Here is a 24185-nt window from a genome sequence, read left to right as displayed (position 1 = left end):
TGCATTGAAAGAAATATCAGAGGTCATTTAAGAGAGAGTTCCTACACTGCAATTCCTTTTACTCAGAGAATAAGTTTTTTTGATACAGTGCAGAATTGAGTATACAGTTTTCTTTTTTGGCCTGGATTTGGCTTAATAATATTTTTGTCTGGTTTATGATTTTCTTGTAGTTTTTTGCCTGTTATTTTAGTGAATATATATTTTTTCAGATACTATATTAAGGTTATATGTTATTATTTATTAAAAATATTTTTGTGTTCGGATATGTTTGGTTATTCATTTTTTTTTGTAAAATAAAGTAGTGTATTAGTAGTTAATAATGATGTCATTCAATATTATGTATGATGAAGGATATAATAAATAAATAAATGAACAGAAAGAAAGTACAAATTATCAAAGAAATTAAATTTTTTAGCTAAGGAGAATGAAATAGTGTAGAAACAAATGTTGATGTAAAGGATCTGCCTAAGGATGATTACTGCATTAATGAAGAAATCTGTATAAAGTATACCTAAAAATCTGCATAATTAGTAAATATCTGTTACATTAATAATCAGTAATTGCTAAATTATGCCAAAGTATATTGAAATGTATTAAATTATAACCACAGTATCATTGAAGTTTTTTAATGTTCCAAAAAATTTGTTTGCCAGTTCAGTATTTTATAACTTTTGTTGGTAATTTCTTAGATTATTTTATAAAATTTATTTGCATTTTTATTTAGGATTTTTTCCCCATAATTAGTTTTATGAAAATTAATTCATCCTGTAGAGACATCCCAACCGTACCTCAAAAAGCTTATAAGTTATTTTGTTCTGACTACTTTGTTCCTCGAAGATACAGAATGTAATAAAAAGTAGCTGCGTAAAAACTAATATAGTTTTTAAGAGTTTCACTTGTAAAATCACAGATACATTCCTTTATAATATTAGATATTGAACATTTTTAATATCCATTTTAATGTTTTATTTAAGTTTGAAGGATTAGACCTAGATCCAGCAAATAATCCGTATGGTGCATCTATTCCGATTGAAAAAGCTATGGATCCTAAAGGCGATGTCCTAATAGCTTATGAAATGAACGGAATGCCTCTCCTTCCAGACCATGGATTTCCGGTACGTATGTTAGTTCCTGGAAATGCTGGTGCTCGCAGTGTAAAATGGTTAGGTAAGAAGTTTTTTTTAATGTTTCACATGTTTTTTATATAAATAAATTATTTAGATTGTAACATAATTATAAATATTAATCTAAATATATAATATTAAATATATAAATATTAATCTAAATAAATTATTTAGATTGTAATATAATTATAAATATTATCATATAACAAGTGGTAAGTTCACCATTCTTTATTAAACATAACTTAACTATCACAGTCAAGTGCCACTGTAGCTTAATTAGAAATGATTTCTGATAAACTTTTAAAGGAAAAAGTTTAAAACTTTTTTTTTTTAAATTGAATGTATATTGTTCAAAGGTTGAATTATTGAGTAATCATTAAATATAAAAATCTTCACAAATCAGTTCTCGTGTTCTTGTCCATTAAATGAAATAACCTATTAAAAGTAAATTATTATTAATGCAAGTTAGTATTGATTTATAGCTAAAAATCATATATCATTACATTTAAAATACATAGGGGAGGGACATTCAATAATTAAAGAGACAAATTGATGTAGAAAAAAAAAGTAGTTTTACAAAATGAGACTTTTCAACATGATTTCCACCAATAATTATGCACTTGTCTCACCGATGAACTACTTTTTTTATACCTGATGCAAAGAAGTCTTTGTCTTGTTTGAGCCACTTTCCCACAAATTCTTTGACCTCCTCGTTGATGAACTTTTTTCCACGTAATGCCTGCTTGATTGAGTGGACCAAACAAATGAAAGTCCAAGGGAGTCAAATCTGGACTGTATGGAGGATGTAGTAGTATCTCCCAACCCATTTTTCTAGTGGTTTCTTGGGTCAACTGGGTAGTGCGAGGACGAGCATTTTGTAGCAATATCACGCCTTTTCTTTGAGATCTGTGAAGTTTTTCTCTCATTGTGGGCTTTACTTTTTTCATCAGCATGTCTTGAGTAGTTGATATCATTTATTGATTTTCCAAATAATTACAAAAGACGACATCTTGGGAATCCCAAAACCTTTCCTGCTGATGCTTGCATTCTGAATTTCTTTCAGACAGGTGAGCTGGTGTGCTTCCATTCCATGCTTTGTCTCATTACATGTTAAAATTTTGTTTAGAAAAGAGTCATCTTCCCTTTCATAGCGTTCTTTCAAGTCTGTACACACTTTGAATCTTGCTTCCTTGTGTTGTTGCGTTAACTCTTTCGGGACCCACCTTGCACATTTAGCCAGTTTTTCACTATCAAAAAGCAAAAAACAGATCACTGAATGTTGTTCAACTAATGTGGAAACTTCAAATTAACATGTCATCACTAAATGCAATATTGAGGTTATAAACAAAACAATTTTTATCTGTTAGCTGTTCTCAGCTCATCCCAGTGATGCCAACCTAAAGTCATGAAAGTACAAAACTCCTCCTACAAACTGTTTCATTTCTAAATCAGTTTCTCTTTAATTATTGAATGTCTGTTATAGTTAACTGCTTAACCACATTCAATTGCAAAAAAACTTTTTGATATATTTATTACATATTTTGACATCAAGTAGTAGTTGTGCTTTTGTCTCTAATTAATTATACTTAAATGAAATGAACACATCAATTATTTTAGTTACAAACTGTAACTTTCATTCATAATATTGTTTTTATTAGTACTGCTGTATTTATGTTTAAGCAACTACATTTTTTTATTACATTTTAATTTATATCATTTTATATTTGAATCTAGGGTCATGTGGTATAGGAAAGTTGGGTAAGACTATTGAAAGATGTAAGATAAAAACTATTTGGGTATATGAAAAGGATGGGAAAGGAAAGAATGAAAAGAAGAAAATACTGAACGATTGACCAAGAAGTAAGCGTAGGAAACAATAGATAGATAGATGTAGGAAGCAGGCACAGCAGTGTTGGTCTGGAGAATGTGCTTTAAATTGTAGAATTGTATAAGGAGAAATCTACACAACTTTTCCAGAAATAAAAGAACATTTGGCTGTAACAAATTTGAGACAACAGTAATTAAGTGATCTTTATTTGTGTTTTATCAAATTAAAATTTTTAATGGGTAATGGATTTACACCAAAATAAATTAAATTTCCTTTATAAAATCATAAAAAATTTTCATTGCAAATACAAATAAATACTTTATAATTATTTATCTCTCTTTTAAGATTTCTGTATGATTGGTGCTCAGATGAATACTTTGCATATAAGCATTAGCAACTTAATCAAATAATCATCATTTGGTTTCTGCCCTGAGGCAGGTCCCTTGCATCATGTCAGTATTTTTTCTCCTATCTTTCCAGGTAAACATTTAAGATTTTTATAGCTCCCATTTTCCTTTAGATCATAGATAATTTTTTCTTTCTTGTACTTTTACTGATCTTTCTAGCATTATTTTAACTGATTTTGCTTCCCACATGTATGTTTTTCCCAGTTAGCTTTCTTTGCTCACTTGTAACACCTCTAGCTCTTTTCAAACACCTCCAGCTTTCTTTTGCTTAGAAAATTTTTTTGGTCACATTGCACTGTTGTAGATCATATTATTTAGTTCATCATCTCTTGTAAACTTTCATTAAAAAAATCTTAATTGGCACTTTCTTCAGTGACCATGCTCTTCTTACAGTTGTTTCATGAAACTAACTCTTTTATACTTTTGTTCATATTTTTCTTTTCTTTCTAAATAAATATTCTAGAGTTAGTTTCATGAAACTAACTCTTTTATACTTTTGTTCATATTTTTCTTTTCTTTCTAAATAAATATTCTATACTTGAGTATTGTCTGCAGGCCTTTTATCCTTTGCTTTTTGGATTACTCTTTGTAATTTATTATTCAATTTTCTGTAGCGACTCTTACCTTCTTCATCCTTCCTGCTGCTATATTTTCTTCTGTATTCCATTTTTCCAATCATCTCTATAGTAAACCTGGACTTTTTTATTCTTCCTTTGTTATTGATGTTGACTGCTCTACTACAATTTTTATGCCCCTTTCATATTCAGTCAAAATTCATTTGCACAATTCTTCTGCCTATTCTTTGCACCATGTCTTCTCTTCAACACTTGAGTTAATTTCACTCACATTACTTCTGTTCCAGTTGTAATTTTTTTACAAATTCGATGTATAGTTACTTTCTTTGCATTTAACTATTCAATATTACTTTTATTTCTTCTACTAGAAAAGTATGACAATCTTAAGTACCTCTATCATTAAACTTTTGAATCTTATTTCTGGAAGTATGTACTCAACTTGGTATCTCTTTTTACTATCAAGATTTTTATGTGTAATTCTTTTATGGTGTTTAAATTGCATATTGCTATGAACATTTTATTTTCCTTCTAATACTCAATAAGCCTTTCTTTATCCCCTTTTACTCAAGTATTCCCAGTCCATACTTTCCCACTTTTTGTTCATCCCAGTCTTACTTTTCACAGTATTCCAGTCCCCTGTTAACAAATCCTGTAAAAAATATTCTTCCTTCCTCTTGCATAATGCTCTTCATGTATTACTTCACAATCTTCTTCATATTGACTACTTGGCATGTACACTTATATTAAATTCAAAAGCTTTTTTAATTTAATATAACTCTTTTTCTTACGCATACCATGCTTTTTCATGCCATACCAGGAACCTGTAATCTAATAAAAAAATGCTTTTACTCCTCTCTTTGTAGGAGTTGTTTTACCATTACTAAAAATCATCCTTTGTACACATTTTCCAATTTATTTATTTATTTATTTATTTAAATTGATTGCTACACAATTTCTTTCTTTTTTATTTCTTGAATAATAATATATTAAAATATGATTACTCTAAGCTTACCTTTCCCTTCCCATCTTGCTCCACTCGCTCCAATTATGTCCATTTTGCATATTTTCTTTCACTGTTTTTAAATTTTCTAAATTTTTCTTGCGTCCCTAGACTATCTTTGCATTCTTATTGTCTTTCTATTTTTTGTCAACTTTTTTCTACCTGCCGATTACTATAATTTCTCATATTCATTCCCTGGAAATTCAAACTGGAAGCTGTTTTAACTTACGTTTAACAAAAGAAGATTGTGATGATAATAGTTGGAGGAATGTTGGACAATGATATTCTGATGCCTTCTACATATATATGTATCCTTCTTTTCTTGGAAATCTTGGAGAGCTGCATCAAACCAGTAAAATGACTGAAGACAAAAAATAAATGTACCCTTCTATATATATCAGCCACCCTTAACATGAAGAATAGATGCTGACTGCAGCTGTTTTAAAATGGGAAACAGGTACTTCTGTGAAGTCCTTTTTAGTCTGACTTCTAACCTTCAACCTGTCTCTCTCGGCAAGTCTTACCAATGGTAATGCTACTGTTGATATTGCTCTTAAGATCAGTGAAGTATGCAAGACCTGCCACCAAATCAAGATATCCTGTACTCCTAGGTATGGGGATTCAAATGTTATTATGAAACAAAACTATGCAGCTTTTTGATAAGAAGCTGTGTTGTTTGTTTTATACTGAACCAGTTAAGCATTTCACAATGTTTGAATTTATTGTTGTATTTATTTATCGTTTGTGGCATGAAATTAGGTTCCCATGACTTGCAATCATTTTCAATAATTTCATAGTTTGGTTGATTTTGAAGGAATTGTTGAAATTGTGGTGCAAATACAATCTGTGTTTACTTTCAGTAATGTTACGGCAGATCCATCACCAGTTCCAAAATATGATAAGAAATTCAGCCTTCCTCTTGTTTTTCACAGCAGTTATCTTCTGGCAGTATTTAAAAACTCCATCCAGCAGAGTTTTTTTTTTCCTAATATATTCACTACAATTTCTTATAAGAGAAATAATGAAATCTAAAAAAAAAATAAAACGCTAATGAGCATCCACACTCATTCATATTTAAAAATTTCATTTAAATTTTTTTCAATTGCAAGGGAGTGTAGTCGTCCATGTCTAGTGGTATATGTCCAGAAGATTTAATCTTTGTTCATTGAGCATTACAGTTACTTCATGCTTGATATATTTATAACTTCCTGATATTTTATATTGTAACTTCTTATTTTACAGGGAAGATTTTTCCTGCATTTAAAAAGTGGATCTAGTTTCAGTTTTCACATGTTATGGTATTTTATATTTTTTCTACGCATCTTAAACACTCAAAAAAAATTTGTAACACACTTAAATCATAAAACTTAGTGCAAACTGAATTAGTACAACAGGAAACTAATTGACTTTATAGGACACAATTGATGGTTGGAATCATATGGATAAATGCAAATTTCTTTACTTTCTAGATGGTCCTTTTATGATTCACCACCTAATCCAGGCACTCTGATAAAGAAGAAAAAGAATTTTAAGTAACAATACTCTTACGAAATGAAATAATAATGATTATTAGGGATTATTCAAACGATATGCTCTGGAGTTCTCCAGAAAGAAGTCTGTATAATTTAGCAGGTACATATCTATCCAGATCACAGGAACTGCAAGCTGAGGCTAGTGTTGTGCAGGAAGACTGTACAAGATTGCATCCCCAAGATCATCACCCCTTAACCACAACATTTGAAACTTCCTGATGGGTAAAAGGTATTGGCAGGTTATTTCTCAGCCTCTCTTAGTTTTTAATGCTAACTAATCAATAATAGCAATAACAGTCTATGATTTATAATCACCTTGTAAAGGTGATTTGTTATTCTGCTATTAGTTTGACAGTGGTCATATGAATCCCTTGAATTAAATAATATTTTGTTTTAGGAGCAATAACTGTAGCTGAAGAAGAAAGTAATACACATTGGCAGCGAATTGATTACAAAGGATTTTCACCTAGTACTGAATGGGAAAATGCAGATTTTGAAAGTGCACCAGCTATCCAAGCTCTACCAGTTACATCTGCTATTTGTGATCCAACTGAAAATGATACTGTTAAAGTCATTAATGGAAAAATAACATTGAAAGGTTAGTTGTTTTAAAACTGTTTCATAACTAATTTATTAGAAAAAGGAAGTTTTTATTGCATATAAAAAATAATATTGTTTTATTTGGTTGGTGTTGCTTCAAGCCACTCCTTACAGTATAATCAAGTTATTTTCACTTATTGTTAATTGTGTATGCAGTTTTTAATAAGCTAAAAATCCAGAATAGAATTTTAACCAAAGCAACAAAGTAATAGAAAATCTAAAATAGAGTAGAATTTTAAATAATTCAAAACTGTTATAAAATTTATTAACAAAAAATTACTACACACTAACATGAATAAAATATAATATTCTGATTGGTACCAGACTAAAAAATTATGTGAAAGTATAATGAAAATCAAGACATTAATTTCTTATTAACATTTCTTTATAGTATAACACAATATGGATTATTAATTATAATATTGTATAAATTTGATTAAATATACTAATACTTTTTTATAGAAAAAAAGTTATGGTGTAGTATTGAATTTCATTGTGGCCTCCCTAAATTGACTAAATACTTTGAATGCAATAAAGAAATTTGTTTTACAGTAACAGTTGAGAAAAGGTATATATTATTTATAGATTACAGTATTTTATTTTGTATTAAATCAGTAAATTCTGGCCAAAATCAGCCATGTTTTAAATATGATTGATGTTGCTGTATAAAAAATCTCATAAGATCCTTTGATGAATTACTTTATAAATAGCTAGATGAGCTAACAAATGAGATTAAATTACAGAAAAAATGTTTGAACTGATTGATTTTGGTGGAAGGTTCTGGATTCAGATTCTGGTGGTAGCATATTTCACATGTTAAAGAATTATATTTTACTTAAATTAAGTTACTGGAGAGATTATAAATAAATATTCTCAAAATAATTTCTTTATTTCATTTATCCATCTGCCTTTTGTTCGTTTAGTATGCAGTGTTGTATTCTTTGTTTTATTAGTAAATAGCAGGATATCAATGACAGTCAATTATCTAAGAAGAAAATTTATGGTAATGGAGTCTATGGAAGGTATAGTAGAGAAAAGAGAAAGTTTCAACTAATTGTTGATGTCAAGGAAGAAGGGGAAAGTACAGACAAACATTATTTGCAAAGATTTAACTAGCATGGAGGCTGGTTATGTGCTTGCTACCTGTCAGATAACAAAAATTATAATCATTCTTAAATATTAGTGCCAATTTCTTATTTGAAATAGTGGTCCATCATCTTTGCCTTTAGGGTTGACTTTTTTATTTGTTAAAATGTTTTATATAATACAAGCTACCTATGGGATGAATTAATAGAACACACAGCTGTAATAATTTAAAAGCAAGATGTGAGTAGGGTATTTCTGAATACATGTTCCAATTTATTATAAAAGCATAGTCGCTGTAGAGCTCTTCATGCAGGAACAACCATCGAGAGGAGGTTATTATTTGCTGTTTGCTAATAAGACACGCTAGGCTCACTGATTGATATCTCATGATTAAGATTTATGGACCTGTTTGTGTTCACTGCAACTGTCAACTAACTGTATACCACATCCTTGTGGATGTACTGTATGCAGCATTGCATCAGAAATTTAAATTAGAAGCTAATATCCAAAATATTTTAAGGAACAATGTAGCAATGTTATATCACAAACTGTTTGTTATTTCTTAAGGCCGTAAATCTGAATTCTTATATTTGATTATTACCATAATGTTTTTCTTATATTTATGCCATTTGGCATATGCCAGATGGTAATTTTGTTGTTTTAAGTAAGATTTTTAATAGTGTATTTCATTGTGGTTTTATTTCACCTTTAGCACATGTGATAGGAATTTACATCTATGCTGTACTGAATTAGGAATATTTTTCAGTATACTATTGCACATTTTATTATTTTTTATATGACTGTTATTTAATTTTTAAGTTTGGTATTGTTAAGATTGTTTCCTACAATAATGTTATGTCCAAGCACTGATAACGACACTTTGTTGTGCTCCCAAAAAATAATAATTAAAAAAAAATGAAACCACTGTATAGAAGTCTCATTCCCTTTCCTGTTTATAAAAACAATAAAAATTTTATTTGGCCATATTTTCTTTTGTATTTTTAATTTTTGGAAGATTTATTTTTAGTATTTTAAGTTAAAAATGTTAAGTTGTATTAACTGTTGTGGTTATTAGCTGCTAAAAATGCCAAACAGCACTACATTGTGAAATGCATCCAGCATTCTAAACATTGTATTTATTCAGATACCAGTTTATTAAATATGTTTTGGTAATTTTCTCATTTTATCTTATCACACCCTTAAATTTTGAGGTTATTACTTTTTGAAATGATGGAGGCACTGAGAAACTATTGAATTGTAAGGAGGATACAGTTTATACAGTTACAGGATACAGTTTGTCACCTTACCCAGGATCCACATCAAATCTTAGATTTTCTTTATCTATTTTGTATATCATTTATATTTTCATTATTTACATATTTGTATCATGTATATGTTGTTTTTAAATTTATCAATCAATCATTTATTCAACTTTTGTTCAGAAGTCAATTCTTTTTGGAACAGACTTAACCTACTTTGTGTTTAGACATTTTGGTGTGTTTCATTAAAATACCATTTCATGTTTAGTAAATAAAAAATACTTGTTTCTAATCTTGATTTAGTTGTGTTGAGATGATTGAAATATACTGAAAGCATAAAACTCCAGTCATAAAGTACAAAAGGTAGGGGAAACAAGGGATAGGAGTATGTTGTCAAAAAAAAAGAATAATATATACATTTTAAAAAAAGTGTTTATTCATATCTCAGTAAAAAATTATACATACAAGAAGTGTGACCTTTCAGGCATTATCTTCTGTTACATTCTTTTCTCCACATATTGCATAGTCTGTAAAATTTGTAATGTTATCTTGATGCTACTAGATTATTTTGTTATTTCTGGTCAGAATAATTAAATTTCCTAACATTCATATGATAGCCCTCCATGGGTATACTTTTCATGAGAAATATTCAAAAAAATTAAAACAGTTCACCCATCCATTTAAGGTATCTTGTCAATATAAAACCATGAAAATACAATAAAGTAAAAAAAAATAAATAAATTTTTTGTTGTTTGATTATACAGGTTATGCTTGGTCTGGTGGTGGAAGTAAAATTGTAAGAGTGGATATCACACCAGACTGCGGTAAAACATGGTATGTTGCTGATATAACTAACCAGGAAACTAAAAATGCACCGCATCATTGGTCATGGAGTTTATGGAAAGCTGAAATACCAATTAAAACTAAAGATAGCTCGGTAAATTTATGTATTTTATTATTTTAACTCTCTCTATCTTAGCCTTATAGATCGAACTGAGCTACTGTTAATATAAATTTAATAACCTATAGATTTTTCACAGCAATTAATTCTTCATGTTAGCATTATATGTAGTAAGAAATTGAATTTGCACCCTTTTTAATTATTCCAAGAATAGGATGTATCATCAAACAAAATTACTAAACTACTAAACAGAATTTTTATGTGTATCTGTGTTTGTGTCCCCCTCAGCTTAGCACTGGAATGTACCGATCACTAGCAGAAAATCCCAATTCATTAGTACATGTCTCATGGTGATCTGACCATTTTCAATATATATATAGAAAACAGTTAGTCCTAGCATTGTGAAAACTTTTTTGACTCCGTCCGCCCCCAATGATACCCTATCTGCTCCCATCAGATAATATTTCAAATGCCTGGGGTGCCATTCGGAAATTGGGGAGGGGGTATGATAGGGTGCCAGCATAATATTTTGGCAACTGCTTATCCAATTTTCACTATTTAAACTGTGCATATATCACCAGGTCGAGTACTAACTGTTTAACGCATCAGGTACATTCTTGATCGACCAGATCTTGGTTACCTGAAAATTAAATCGTTAAGCCCTAGGTTTTGATTGCACTCACCTACCGTAAAACATACAGATTCGATATTTCACTAAATATGCTCAAACCTGTGCGCTAGCATAGTTGTAAAATATAAAAGACTAAAAAGTAGAAAATAAAAAATTTATAAAATTTTTTTTTAAAAACCACTTTTTTATTAAATGCATTAAAAATTAGAAAATAAAAAAATATGTAAAAAAATTTTTAAATGCCACTCACACTAAAATGTAAAAAATAATTTTAGGATGATATCTCAGAATGGATTTGACAACAATCTTTGATGGTGATAGGTAAGATTATCTGAGTCATAGCTTCAAATTAAAAATCTTTTTTTTTGCCAATTTTTTCTTACGCGTGATGAATGGCCTAAAGAGTGGGGTGCAAACATGCGTAAGAAAAAATTGGCAAAAACATCAAATTTTTAATTTGAAGCTATGTGACTTTCACACAGTCTTACATACACCATCAAAGCCTGTTGTAAAATCCATTCTGAGATACTGTCCTAAAATTAGTTTTTTACCTTTTAGTGCATTTATTTACAATGTGGTGGAGTGGATGTGTGGAGTGGTTTTAAAAATATTTTACAATTTTTTATTTATTTATGTGGTTCTTTTTCTTCATAAAATAATGAATTATAACCAAAAAGAAGGCACCGGAATGTACCAATTACTAGCAGAAAATCCTGATTCGTTAGTATCAATTTCAAGAGTTAAATTTATAATTTACTTTCGCTATATGATGAAAAATCATTCAAAAAAAGATATTTTTACAAAAGAGGTAATCAATTTTGGACACCTAATAATCCCTTTCAGAGATACTACCCGCCAGGCCTAGCTGCAAAGATGTGCTGTAGGCATGCCCTGCAGCTAGTATTAACTAAACCTTAACACATTGCTATTTTCTTAGATTGCTATAACTTATCAAACAAAATGTTTTTTCTAAAATGTTATTTTTTATTATAAGATGAAAAATGCAGTAATAAGTCTAGGGATATCTTGACATTTATGGTGAATATACAGAACTGAGAACTCTGTCCATACACCTGTTTTTTTAATTATATTCTAATCAGTTAAAAAGCTACGTAAATGTTAAAACATGTTTATTTGTAATTTTATGAAAGAAGACAAATTATAAAAACCCCCTGACATAACTCCCCCTTGCTACAGGTTGTTTAAGCACATCTCTACTCATTTAAACTAGTGGTTATGGGTTATATTAAAAATTAACAAAAAAAAGTTCATGTGTTTTTTATCCTGATTTTTTTTTTTTCTTTTGCTCATACCAAGGATGAGAGAGGGTGTACCTCAGTGAGGAATAAGAGATTGTAATCTCTTACCAAATTTGATTGCTTGAAATTCTCTGCTAGTGAAGATGAAATAGGCACCAGTGACTTAATAATTAAAAACCTTTTTATCGGTTTGATCAAATGCAGTGAAATGTCATTTTAGAATTAGTAATTATTTTTTTCTGAGAATAGAAATTAAGAATATACACAGTATGTCTGAAAAGTTCCCGAACTAAATTAAATAAGAATTGAGATTTAAAGATAAACAAATTTACTCACATCAGCCCTCTTCATAGAACTCTTCTCTAGTTATACACTTGTTGCAGCACCAGTAGAGCCTGTCAAACGTTCTGGAGAAGTCACTTTGTGGGCTCGACTTCAACTGCTTGGTGCAAGCCCTTTGGATGGCCAGAATGTCGTCGAAAAAGCAGTCTGTCATCTTCAACTTGAGTATAGGAACAAAAAATAGTCTGCTGGAACTAAGGTGGGTGGGATAAGATGGTGATTTGAATTGCGGCGTAATAAGGGGTTAAAATTGTTGCCATGTGTGCCAAGGTATTGTTGTACTAGAGAGTCCAGCTGCCTGGATCCTGGTACAAAAGCTGGATTTGACAAATGCGATGCATCAGGCGTTTCATTACTTCCAAATAGAATTTAGAAATTCATGGTTTGACCAGTTAAGTATACACTTCTCCAATGTTTTTGTTGTGAACAACTATTGATAACCTCCTGCTTCATTCATAGTCATTCAACGACTCTCTAATGCCTTTAAACTGCTTCCACCATGTGCATGTTGAAGTGTGGCCGAATATAACTCAAGACTGTTGTGATGAAATTTTGTTCGTACACTCCTCAGTCATCATTCTACATAGTTCCTTAGTTGTCCGAGATATGGTGCTACTTCTATCGACTACAGAAATTTAGTTTGGGAATTTTTCAGACATACTGTGTATGTATTATAATGTAAATAACAATATTATGTATAATCCTTTTTCAGATTGAAGTGTGGGTGAAGGCAGTTGACTCATCTTTCAATACTCAACCAGAAACTTTTGAAAATACTTATAACTTTAGAGGTGTTTTAGCAAATGCATATCACAGGGTTAGAATAAATTTAAAGCATTAAATTTTTTTTTTTTAACATGTTATTTGCTTGTGTAAATCTTGAAAATTATTTTCGTTGGTAAATTTCAATGTATATTTTTTTATGTAAACCATTGGAAAATGTAAATTTCATTAAAATAAATAACATTAAAAATAATATAAAAAGTGCTTGAATTTTCTTTTCATTTTCCTCGTGGCAATAGCAATATGTAAAGAAATGGGATAATGATTTGTCTAATGTATCTTTACACTTAAAATTGAAAACATCTCAACTGAAATGTCAAGGATTAAGTTTTTTTTTTGACCAAATTTTTTGTGACAGATAGAGAAAACAAGGTAAAGGGTAAAATACAATGTTTACGTCCACAAAAGTAATCAGTGAAAATTGCATTGAATCTTTAAGTTTTAATGACCAACCAAATAAAATTTGCAGTGTTTTAAACTCACATCATAATACTGAATAAGTTGTTTTTACAGCTACCTTCAGAGGTTAGTGCTGTTGTTTCTCACTGTGGCATCATTTGCTGCTACTGCTGGTAACTTTCTTGACTTAGAATGTCATTAGATTTGATTTTAGTGTTTTAATTATATTTTTTTTGTTTTTTCTTGGGGTGGCATCGTGTTTATTTCTACATTTACAAAACATTTCTCGGTCAGAAAACCTTTGGAAAGTGTTCATAAATGTTGTCAAAATAAAAATTCAGAATTTTCCAAGCTAAATGTTATGTTAAATTTTTTATTTAACAAATTTTATAAATTATGTAAATTTTTCAACTTTTTTTAATGGAGTCAAAGAGAACAAAGTTTTAGGATAGAAAAGAATGCATCGTTTATGTTTAAATAATATTATATGAGCAAGAATTTTATGTGTAATGTTTTGAATGCAGCTGGGTGACAAGCTAATCAGAGTGCACGCTACTATTGTAAGTGTTGTTTTGTTAAAAGTGCTATAACTCTTCCAACGCAACGAAAAACTCTTGCGCAGTTCTATGCAAAAAGACCAGTAAAAGTAGCATTTAAGGACTTAAAAAAAGTTATATCTTCCTGATATAACAATCAGATTTATTTTGTCCCATTAATATAAAATTTACTGCTGCGAAGCTACAAACCCATTAATAATGTAATAAATTTTAAATCGCAACATATAATCTAACAGTACTTGTTATAACAGGATTTTTCTAAGACGATTTCCGTATTGTCAAATGTCTCTTTCATGTTAGATGCATAAGGTAATGACACAGAAGGAAATTTGTAGCCATTGTTTCAAAGGATAGCCTTTAAACTAGTTTTTGAAGAGTCATTGAACAGTCTCCATTCAGAATTTATGTTAATCATGAAATGATTCACAAAAATTGCAATTTTTTGCATGACAGCACAAACATTTTTACGGAATATTTTCTTCAGATTATAAATCTTGAAACTCTTCCTGAAAATTACAAAAGAATCATGCTTTAGTGTCAGTATGCGGAAGATTCTAGCCTTTCAGCTTAGATCCCAAAAGCTCAGCTTCTTACTTTGTGAAGTTCAAATTGCAAATAAGATCATTTAATTCACCTTGAGTTATCAGATAAGGATTTTCCTTCAAAAGGTCTGCCTCATGTTGAACTTCAGTGGTTATCTCAATTTAGATTCATCTTATACAAGTTAGATGTGTTGGAGGATGCAACACAGGATAAGTCCTCACTATGATCTTGTAGCAGATTGTAAATTCAGGTACTGCACAGTGTGTTTCGTTTTACTACTTATTTTTGTATTATAGAAATAACATTCCTCCAAATGGTTTTGTGGTTCTACCACACCAACGGTACATTGGTAAAAGTAATGTTTCGATTTTCCATAGCCTATTCTGGCATTTCAAACAAGTCGATCATCAAATGTGACTGGCCCAGTTCTTATCTTGATCCCCTACCTTAGAACTAAAATATAATTCATAATATTTTTTAAATGATGGAGTCAAACTTTGCCGTTGTTCTTTAAATGTCAAATCCCCCCACACGTAACAGAAGTTATCCAGATAAGTTGCACTTCTTTAGCATATTCAATCACTAGCACAACACAGTAACTGTAAATCACAAAAACTAAATGTATAAAAACTGTATGTGTATATACAGTGAACATTTAGACAATAATGGTGTGACATCTAGACAAATAAAAAATTATTTTAATGCAATGGACTTTTATGTTTAATTGATTTAAGTTATTATCTTTATTCTTATCATTATTTATATTTATTTGTGTAGGAGTGAGTCAATAAATTAATGTATACTACTATAACCATTCATTTGTGTGTTTGATATTTATAGTGTTATTATTTTACTTATCTTCTGCTGATGTAGGTGAGTCAACAATGAACAATGTATAATTGCATTTTCTATAGATAAATTTTAAGAGTGTGCTTTTGTTTGTTCATTTGCTTATTTAACTGGTTGTTAGGTAACATAAGACTACGTGAATAATAATTAACATTAATGATAAAATGATATACCACAAATTAAAGTTTACGGCTGAATGTGAACACCATAAACCAATCTTCTTGAGCTGAGGTTGAGTTTATTTATAAGGAGAATTCTTGAAGCTCATTTACTCTTTGTCAATAAATTTAAAAATTTTATTATTTTTTAAAATAGTTTAACAGATCTACTTTTTGATGCACTTTTTGAGTTATGTATAAACAGTATCTGCTGAACTGCACTTAAATTTTGTTTAAAAAAACTTGTTTTAAAATAAATTAATCACATATTTATGAAAAAATAAGCATAGCTTATATAAAAGATTTCAGAGCTCTGTAAATATGACTAAGAAAATTAGTGAAAAGAATTATATATCAATAAAAATAAAATTACATTATATAATTTAAAATTATGTAATGTAATTTATGAAATTTAATTATAAATTGCTTATTTAATTATTCTAAATAAACAGTAAGTTTAATAATTATTGTATCAAAAGTTATATATGATCTAGTTTGCAAGACATCTTCAGATATTCCAAGACCTAAACACTCAAAATTATCACTCTTACTAGATGGTTTTTGCCAGTGCAATTCACTGCACAGCACTGTAGGGTCCCAGATCCTTGAATGAATGTCTATATAATTGACTGAAACTTGATCCAGTACTGATAGTTTGTGTTTTAATCTAAATGGCCAGAGAAGTGTTTCATCATATTTCCCTTGAGTTAGACCAACTTGAATGTAAACAGTGTCTGCATTTTGTGTTGTCAATAGTCTTATATACATGCAATATCCTCCTGGTGTTATATAAATATTTGAACTTCTTATGGATTTTCTACTTAATAATTTTGTTTTTATGTTTTGTAATTTCCAAAAATATGTATATATTTGTTTTCCATTGCCTTCTTGATATACTGTCCCATTATACTGTTTAATTTCTACTTCTCTAGGATTTGGCTTTATTTCAACTTCATCAATTTTCTCTGTAAATTCTTCCCTAAAAATAAAAAACAAACTATAATTTTTTTTCACAATCCATTTAAAACAGATAGAACTTAAAAAGCGCTTTAATGGAAAAAGTTAAATTATAGTTGGGTACATATTCAAGAGGAGAATTCCATGATTTCTTTCTATTTTGATTGCTGGTTGGTTCCAAGCTTTGAGAAGCTAGAAGGAATGCAGTATACTACAATAATAGTAGCCAAGTACATGTGTATATTAATAATTTACTAGAGCTAGTTGTTACTTGTCAACTGAAATGGACTGTTACACACAATTAATCAAAAGTTGACTAATTTATGTAACATAAGTGGTAGTAGTATGGTTAGTGCTTTGAAATACTTTCATATTTTGTCTATTCCTTTCAAACTGTACCCAGAACTTAGATTTAATCAGTAATTTCAAAATTACAATTATTTCAAATGGTTTCAGTTCAATAATTTTAAATTCATTGATTAACTTGATATATTACTCAAACAATTTTAATTAGAAGTGGGTAGAGTTAACAATAGTTATGAAAAAAATTTTGTGTTATATTGGACTGCAATGAAACAGGTTTTTAAAATGTTTAAATTATAAATAAATGGTAGTTAAATAAATGAATATAAATAAACATCATATTTATTAAATAAATATGTTTATTGTAGATGAATGGTAGTTACTGTAAATTAGAATGTTTTTATGTTGAGTGTGAATATTAAATGAAATATTTTGAATATTTTTAAATGAACCTGAGACACATCTTGCCAGTGTTAAATTGAATAAATAAGTCTCATTTTCTTCTTAAATTCTATAAAGAATAATAAGAAAACCTTCTTATTGCTTAGCAAGGCCTTTTTGCAAACCCAAACAAAAAATACTGAAAATTTGTTTAATTAATCCACGCTGTTTAACAATAATGTTGACCTTTAAAAATGTATAACCTATACAAAATATAAAATTAGGGAAAACTCAGCTATTGTATTAGTATTTTATTTAACTTATTGTAATTTAAGTATTTTATTTAACTAAAGTGATAAGTGTTAGTGATAACCCCATAAATGAGACAAATATCTTAAAAAACAGTTTAAAAAAATAATTAAATAATATGGAAAAATAAAGTAAAACCTTTTTCTGAAATTAAAATGTTTCTGATGATAAAACTGATAATGAAATGAATACGTAGAAAAATATAAAGACATATTTTTATTGAATTTGAACTGAATAGGATACATGGTGATTATTGAAATAATTTTAGAAAAGTTAGCACTGGTTTTTGGAATGGATACAAAAAGATAAAGTTTAAGAGTATAATATAAGCTTCATGATAATCTAGCTGTGGTAGAAAATGCTGTAATTTGCATGAAGTTCATTTTTTTATTCTAAATAGTAGAACATGTGGATTTAACCTATATGGTTGCAAGAGGGGCATTCACTTTTGATAGAATGTTCTGAGGAATTTTGGGTGGATGGGTATCTATGTCATACAGGATTTTGAGATTTTCTCTGTGTGGTTTTTTTTTATTGTACACTGCAACTCCTCTAAGGTAGATCATTCTTTCTTACCACTTACTCTTTTCATTATCCTTTAAACATTCTTGCACAAATTTGGTTTTATGGGTAAAAGTTTGATCCTTGTCGATCCACGTTAATAATGTAGAGCCATTCATAATCTGATCCAAGGGAGGGCTGAAACAGATCAATCTAAGGACTTACTACACAAGTAAGTGGATGCACTTACTAATGAAGCGGTGGCTGCACTAAGTATAACGATAGAAATATGTCAGATAAATTTGGCCCCCAGATCTCTTCAAAAATACAAATTCATCTGATGAGGCAGCTGCTTATGTAAATAGTTGACATGTATAGATACATATTGGTAAAACACACAATAATTTTATTTAAAATATATAAATATTATTTTTTAACTGACCATGAAACTGGTGTAGAAATTACTAGATGCTCTGGACTGTGTGGAATAGAGCTCCCTAATTTTTGAGATGCTAAAGAATCTACTTTTATTTCAATTTCTTTTATTACATCTAATTGATTCTTGAATAATTTTTCCAATTTTTTAAAATAATCATCCATAGATTCTAAACAAAAATTTAAGACAAATAATAATCAGCATATACAGATCTGCCTAGAAACATCAAAATACATATTTTAAATGACTCTTATAGTTTTAATTATTCTGTTAAATGATTAAATATTTCAATACAAGTTTGTTTTACAACAATCTTTTCATTCCATGTAAAATTTTAAGATTTCAAATCTCAATTTAATTATTAGAGTTACTATTTTTTATTACTTTATGACATCTCTCAATCAATCACTTACTATGATATCGTTACTACCTAGTACCTCTCATAAAGTGATTTTTCATACTAGTGTGATAATGAGGTGAGATTATATGAAGTTAATTTTTGAAAATATAAATTATTGTGCAAACTGGGAGCATCTCTGTTTTTAAGATTGGTCTCAGGCTTGTAATACAGAATTTCCAATTTTCACCGCATTCCTACAAACTTCGAGCTTATGAAGAAAAAATTCGATGATATTAGTTCAATTACTTTTAAACCCTTCAGATTGCCAGTTTACTGTATCACAATTTTCTTAATAATGAAACTGTCTATAGAGACTTATTTTGATAATCCACTTGATTATTTTCAATCTACCATCCACCATTTTGTTTTCTTCTAATCATTTATTTTTATTATTATAATCTCTGGTGAAGTTTACATATATTTTAACTAGGAAGATGATGTGGATAACATGACAGGTAAAAAACTGCCTAATTGATGGTCAGCACCTAGAAGCCAGTAAAAGCTAACCACACACCAAATGGCTGGTCAAAGTATTTTTTTCACTCGTATAAATGTTATACTTGTATTAGACAAATGGTTTAGTCATTTGGTACCCATCACATGAAAATTAGTAAAATCATTTTAGAGATACAGAAGCATGAACAAACAAATCTTACCACTAGAGAATATTGAAAAGATAATGCATACACCGTCTTTCTCATGCATCTGGTAGAATTATATATAGGTGTTTTTAAATGCACAACTTAGAGCTCAAACAAAGAATTCAGGGAAAAGAATAATTACAGTAATTTATTGTATTATTATAATTTCTATCAAGAAAAAATGTTATTTGTGCTTTGGTTACTGATGTATAATTAATGGCCTTCTCAGAATTATAGACTTGAGATTGGAAATCAACTTCCAAACTATAATTGGGATTAGAAATACTTATGAGGTAATATAATCTCAATAACAAAATTAAAAATATTAATCTGAATAAATTTGTTATTATTACTTATATATAGCAGGTATGATTTTTGTACAACCGGTTTCAGGCTCAGCTCATTGTCAGGAACATTATTATATTAAGCCATAAATTCTACATATCTTTCAAAATTCTATGCAACATTAGTATCAGACTCATCGTATACAGCTATAAATTACCATAAAAATTGTGTAAATATATATTGGAGACCCAGACAGAAATATTTAATCACAACTATAAATATTACATAATAATTAGTTTTTTTTAATAATTAAGTGGGAAAATAAAAGAAGTTTGAGAATTAACAGGAAATTAAAAAAAGTAATAAGTGCTTAACAGAGTTTTTATAATAATTAGTAGTTATACGAGGTGTGCTCAAAAAGTAACAAGAATTTTTGTTTTTTTGAAAGAATTTTATTTATTCATCTTCATTAATATTATCCCCTTCAAAATAGTACCCAATAGATATTATACACTTACCCCAGTGCTTTTTCCAATCTCCCAAACACTTCTGAAACTCGATCTTTGGAATAGTATTTAGCTCTTTCAGTGATTCGCTTTTAATCTTATCTATGCTTATAAAACAACGGCCTTTAAGGTTCTCTTTATTTTTGGGAATAGAAAAATGTCACACAGGGCCATGTCTGGGAATTATTGCGGCTGGGGTATCATTACAGTGTTGTTTTTTGCAAAATTGATGAAGAAAGAATGAAGTGTGAGCTGGCGCATTATCGTGGTGCAAAAGCCATGAATTGTTTCACCACAAATCCAAGTGTTTTTTTTTGGATTGCTTCACGCATACAATGTTGAACCTGCAGGTAATACTACTTATTGATCATTTGACCTTGTGGCAAGAACTGATGATGCACTGTGCTGTTAAAGTCGAAGAACACAGTGAGTATAACTTTCACATTCAACCATACTTGTCGAGCTTTTTTCACTCCCAGAATGCCTCCATTGGGACGACTGAGCTTTAGTTTGAACATCATATCCGTAAACCCATGTTTCATCACCTGTTATAACAGATTTCAGTAGTTATGCATCATTGTTGACTTCATTTGCAACTTCCATTCGCCGCTGTTTTGTTCAAAATTCAACAATTTTGGAACAAATTTTAGTCACACATTTCATACCCAAAAATCCGAAAAGATTTCATGGCATACTTGTTATCCTTTTGACACCTGACAACAGACTAAACATCCAATATGGCTAAAAATGTACAGATACTTTTAATACATGTTTATCAATACAACAATGAAAAAATCCTGAGAATCAGACTAATACAACCTGTGAAATTTCAAAATTCTTGTTATGTTTTGAACACACCTCGTATATGATGAATATGAATTTTGAAAAATAAATAGAATTTATGGACTAATATAAAATTACCTAATGATGGGTTGAGCCTGAAATCGATTGTTCAAAAAATCACCACATATGTTACATATAATAAAAAATTAATCATATGAAAAAAAAAAAATATCTGTTTACCAATTAATTGTTTTAAATTACATTCATGATTCTAGAATTGTCACATTTAGCCATATCAGATTTTTAATATCATAATTTGCAAATTGTTTGTACTTATCTTAGTTCGTAAGTTACTTAGATAAAACTTTAAGGAATTTTTATTTATACACGATTATACAATGAATTTTAAATGATTATAAATTATTCTCTCTAAAAAAATAATTTCATATAGTTGTTTAAATAGCAATAAAAAATTACTACAAAAACTGGATTTTTCTATTAAAAAACTACATTTCTAAAACTGTATAAAATTATAAACATTATTCTTGTTCTTCAGCCTTGTAACTGCTAGCATAACTTATATTGTGCTGGCAACGGAATCAAATTTACCCATTCTGACAAATTCGTTTTTACTCCCCCTCTTCAGTCTTGATTTTTTTTAACATACTTTCCATAAATAAATTACTCATGGAAATAGAATATTTAAATAAAAAATGTAAGATGGGTAAAATAAATAAAAAAAATTAATGTTAATAAAGTAAAAATGAAATTACTTTATAACAAAATAGATGGTTAATACCTAGCACACTGTAGGAAGTTTTGTGGCCCATAATTCTGGGAATTTCATTTAAAAGACTGGGCTTACTTGTTCAGAGATATAAAATGCTCTGCATACTAACAATATAATAAAGTTCCAAAACATGTAACAAAAAATAAAAACAGTCTTGAAAATATTTTTGTTCTGCTAACTATTAACACTAACACTAACAGTAACGATTATAAAAAGGTGCAATTTTGTAATAATTACTTGATATTTTCAATTAAACTTATTAGTAACAAACCAGATTTATACACTTTTATTAAAGAAAGGAAGTGTAACGTATGAACTTATGGTGAAGCTGACTATAGCTGTTCTATCCTAAATACAAACTTAGATCAATATTTTACTGAAAAATCACTGTGATCACAAACACTTTTAAACTGACATTTTTAAACACCTTTTTGACTTGTACCAACATCCATCAAAATATGAAATTTCAATTTTTGATAATTATCAGAAAATTATACATATGATACTTAACTATGAGCGAGCAAAAAAGAATTTTAGAACTAGTCATCATAAAATTTACATAACTATTTCAACGATTCAATGGATTTATCTAGATACTGATTTTGTAATACAATATTAAGTATTCATTTTCCTAAATAATATAAAATTTGTAATTATTGATTGGAGGCATAAAATTCATCAATATTAATTGTTATATTCAATCGTAAGATATCCTCTGAAATAACATTCATGAAAACCAAATATTTAATACATTACTTTATATAAGATTAAATAATTGAAAACTATGTCTTACTAGAGAGACAAACTCCTTTCAATGCTCTAGTTACAGTTGCTTTAGCTGTTGCAGCAAGTTGTACTGAATTTATTTGACAAATTGTTTGATGAGTTTCGAAGAGTTCTTCACTATTAATTCCACTGCCACTTGAATTATCACTAACATATTCTGAACTCATGTGAATAAAAAACATTATAAATATGAACATTAATAATTTATACATTATGATCAAAAACAGTTAACTTAATGAAGTTTATTATTATTAAAGGTACAATGATCTACTACACAAATACTGTGTAGTACAGTCAACTTTATATAAATATAAAAATAGATCTGGATCTTTTCCAATGACTGGACAGAAACCAGACCTGAATCCATAAACATCATATTCTCATTCATCACTCAAACTAATTGACACCAAGAAAAAATAAGTGCAAGAATAATGTATTTATATACACATCTGCTATCACTGGCACCCAGTGTTTGATATCATTAATATTTTAAATTAACATCCTGCTTCAATTTTAAAGAAATAAATGGTACAATAATATTTTTAATTTGTAATTTACGTCAAAGGTTTGAGTGATGTTACAAACCGTGAACTAACTTTCACGCATAATAAAAATATTACAAAGCCCAAATAAAAGAATGATTTTATCTACACCTATTTTTAAATAATATAACACAGAGTAAGTAATGGTTTCAGTTAACCGATCTCAGATACAAAAACATAAATTTATGCTTTTGTTGATGATTTTTTCCTTTTGTTTACCCTGATCAAATTTATTCATTTCTGTATTAGATTTATTACGTCAATTAAACAACATTTTTAAAAACTATTCACAGTATCCTTGTATAGAAATAAAATCCATTTAATTTTTAATAACAACTAGCGATTTCTTTTTTATAGTAATTGATCGATTAATAGTTTAGCTTCTCAGTCAGCTTGTCTTGATTTCAATTCCAAGCAAGTATCTCTTAACACTTTTCAATCTAATTTTATTCATTTATATGTGTAGCATATCAAAAGTCATAATAATAAAACAGGATAGTAAATACAGTCATCAACAGTTAAATTCGATTTGATATAGAAATAACTTTTTCTTATATTATTTTATTTCCAGTAAAATTCCATTTTAAACATTCCTAATACCTGCTTTGAGGGTGGTTGAGTAATTTATGAAATATCAGCCTAGTTGGTGATCTCCATGGAAGGACTGGTAGTGTCTCAGCCTTTCATCCAGAAGTCCTAGGTTCAAATCCCTGTCAGGCATAGCATTTTTCA

The 24185-nt window shown here is 29.0% G+C and overlaps 2 protein-coding genes across 2 annotated transcripts in view; one reads left to right on the top strand and one right to left on the bottom strand.

The window, feature by feature from the left end:
• shop (sulfite oxidase) overlaps positions 1 to 13531 on the top strand; it is a 62699-nt gene extending 49168 nt beyond the window's left edge. Inside the window, exons 7-10 of the mRNA XM_075367396.1 lie at positions 975 to 1167; positions 6864 to 7064; positions 10176 to 10348; positions 13257 to 13531. Of these exons, the coding sequence (XP_075223511.1) occupies positions 975 to 1167; positions 6864 to 7064; positions 10176 to 10348; positions 13257 to 13385 (696 nt within the window). The 3' untranslated portion in view covers positions 13386 to 13531. The remainder of the gene's footprint in view (positions 1 to 974; positions 1168 to 6863; positions 7065 to 10175; positions 10349 to 13256) is intronic.
• Positions 13532 to 16268: 2737 nt separating this feature from the next.
• LOC142325776 (uncharacterized) lies at positions 16269 to 23146 on the bottom strand. Its single transcript, XM_075367807.1, has 3 exons — positions 22919 to 23146; positions 18727 to 18889; positions 16269 to 16812 (listed from the first exon to the last, which is right to left on the bottom strand). The coding sequence occupies exons 1-3, from the start codon at positions 23121 to 23123 to the stop codon at positions 16269 to 16271; spliced, it is 912 nt and encodes a 303-aa protein (XP_075223922.1). The 5' UTR covers positions 23124 to 23146.
• Between the last annotated feature and the right edge of the window lie 1039 nt (positions 23147 to 24185).

Source organism: Lycorma delicatula, chromosome 5 (genome assembly GCF_047948215.1).
Source record: "Lycorma delicatula isolate Av1 chromosome 5, ASM4794821v1, whole genome shotgun sequence".
NCBI lineage: Eukaryota > Metazoa > Arthropoda > Insecta > Hemiptera > Fulgoridae > Lycorma > Lycorma delicatula.
This window is presented reverse-complemented; position numbering and strand designations above follow the sequence as displayed.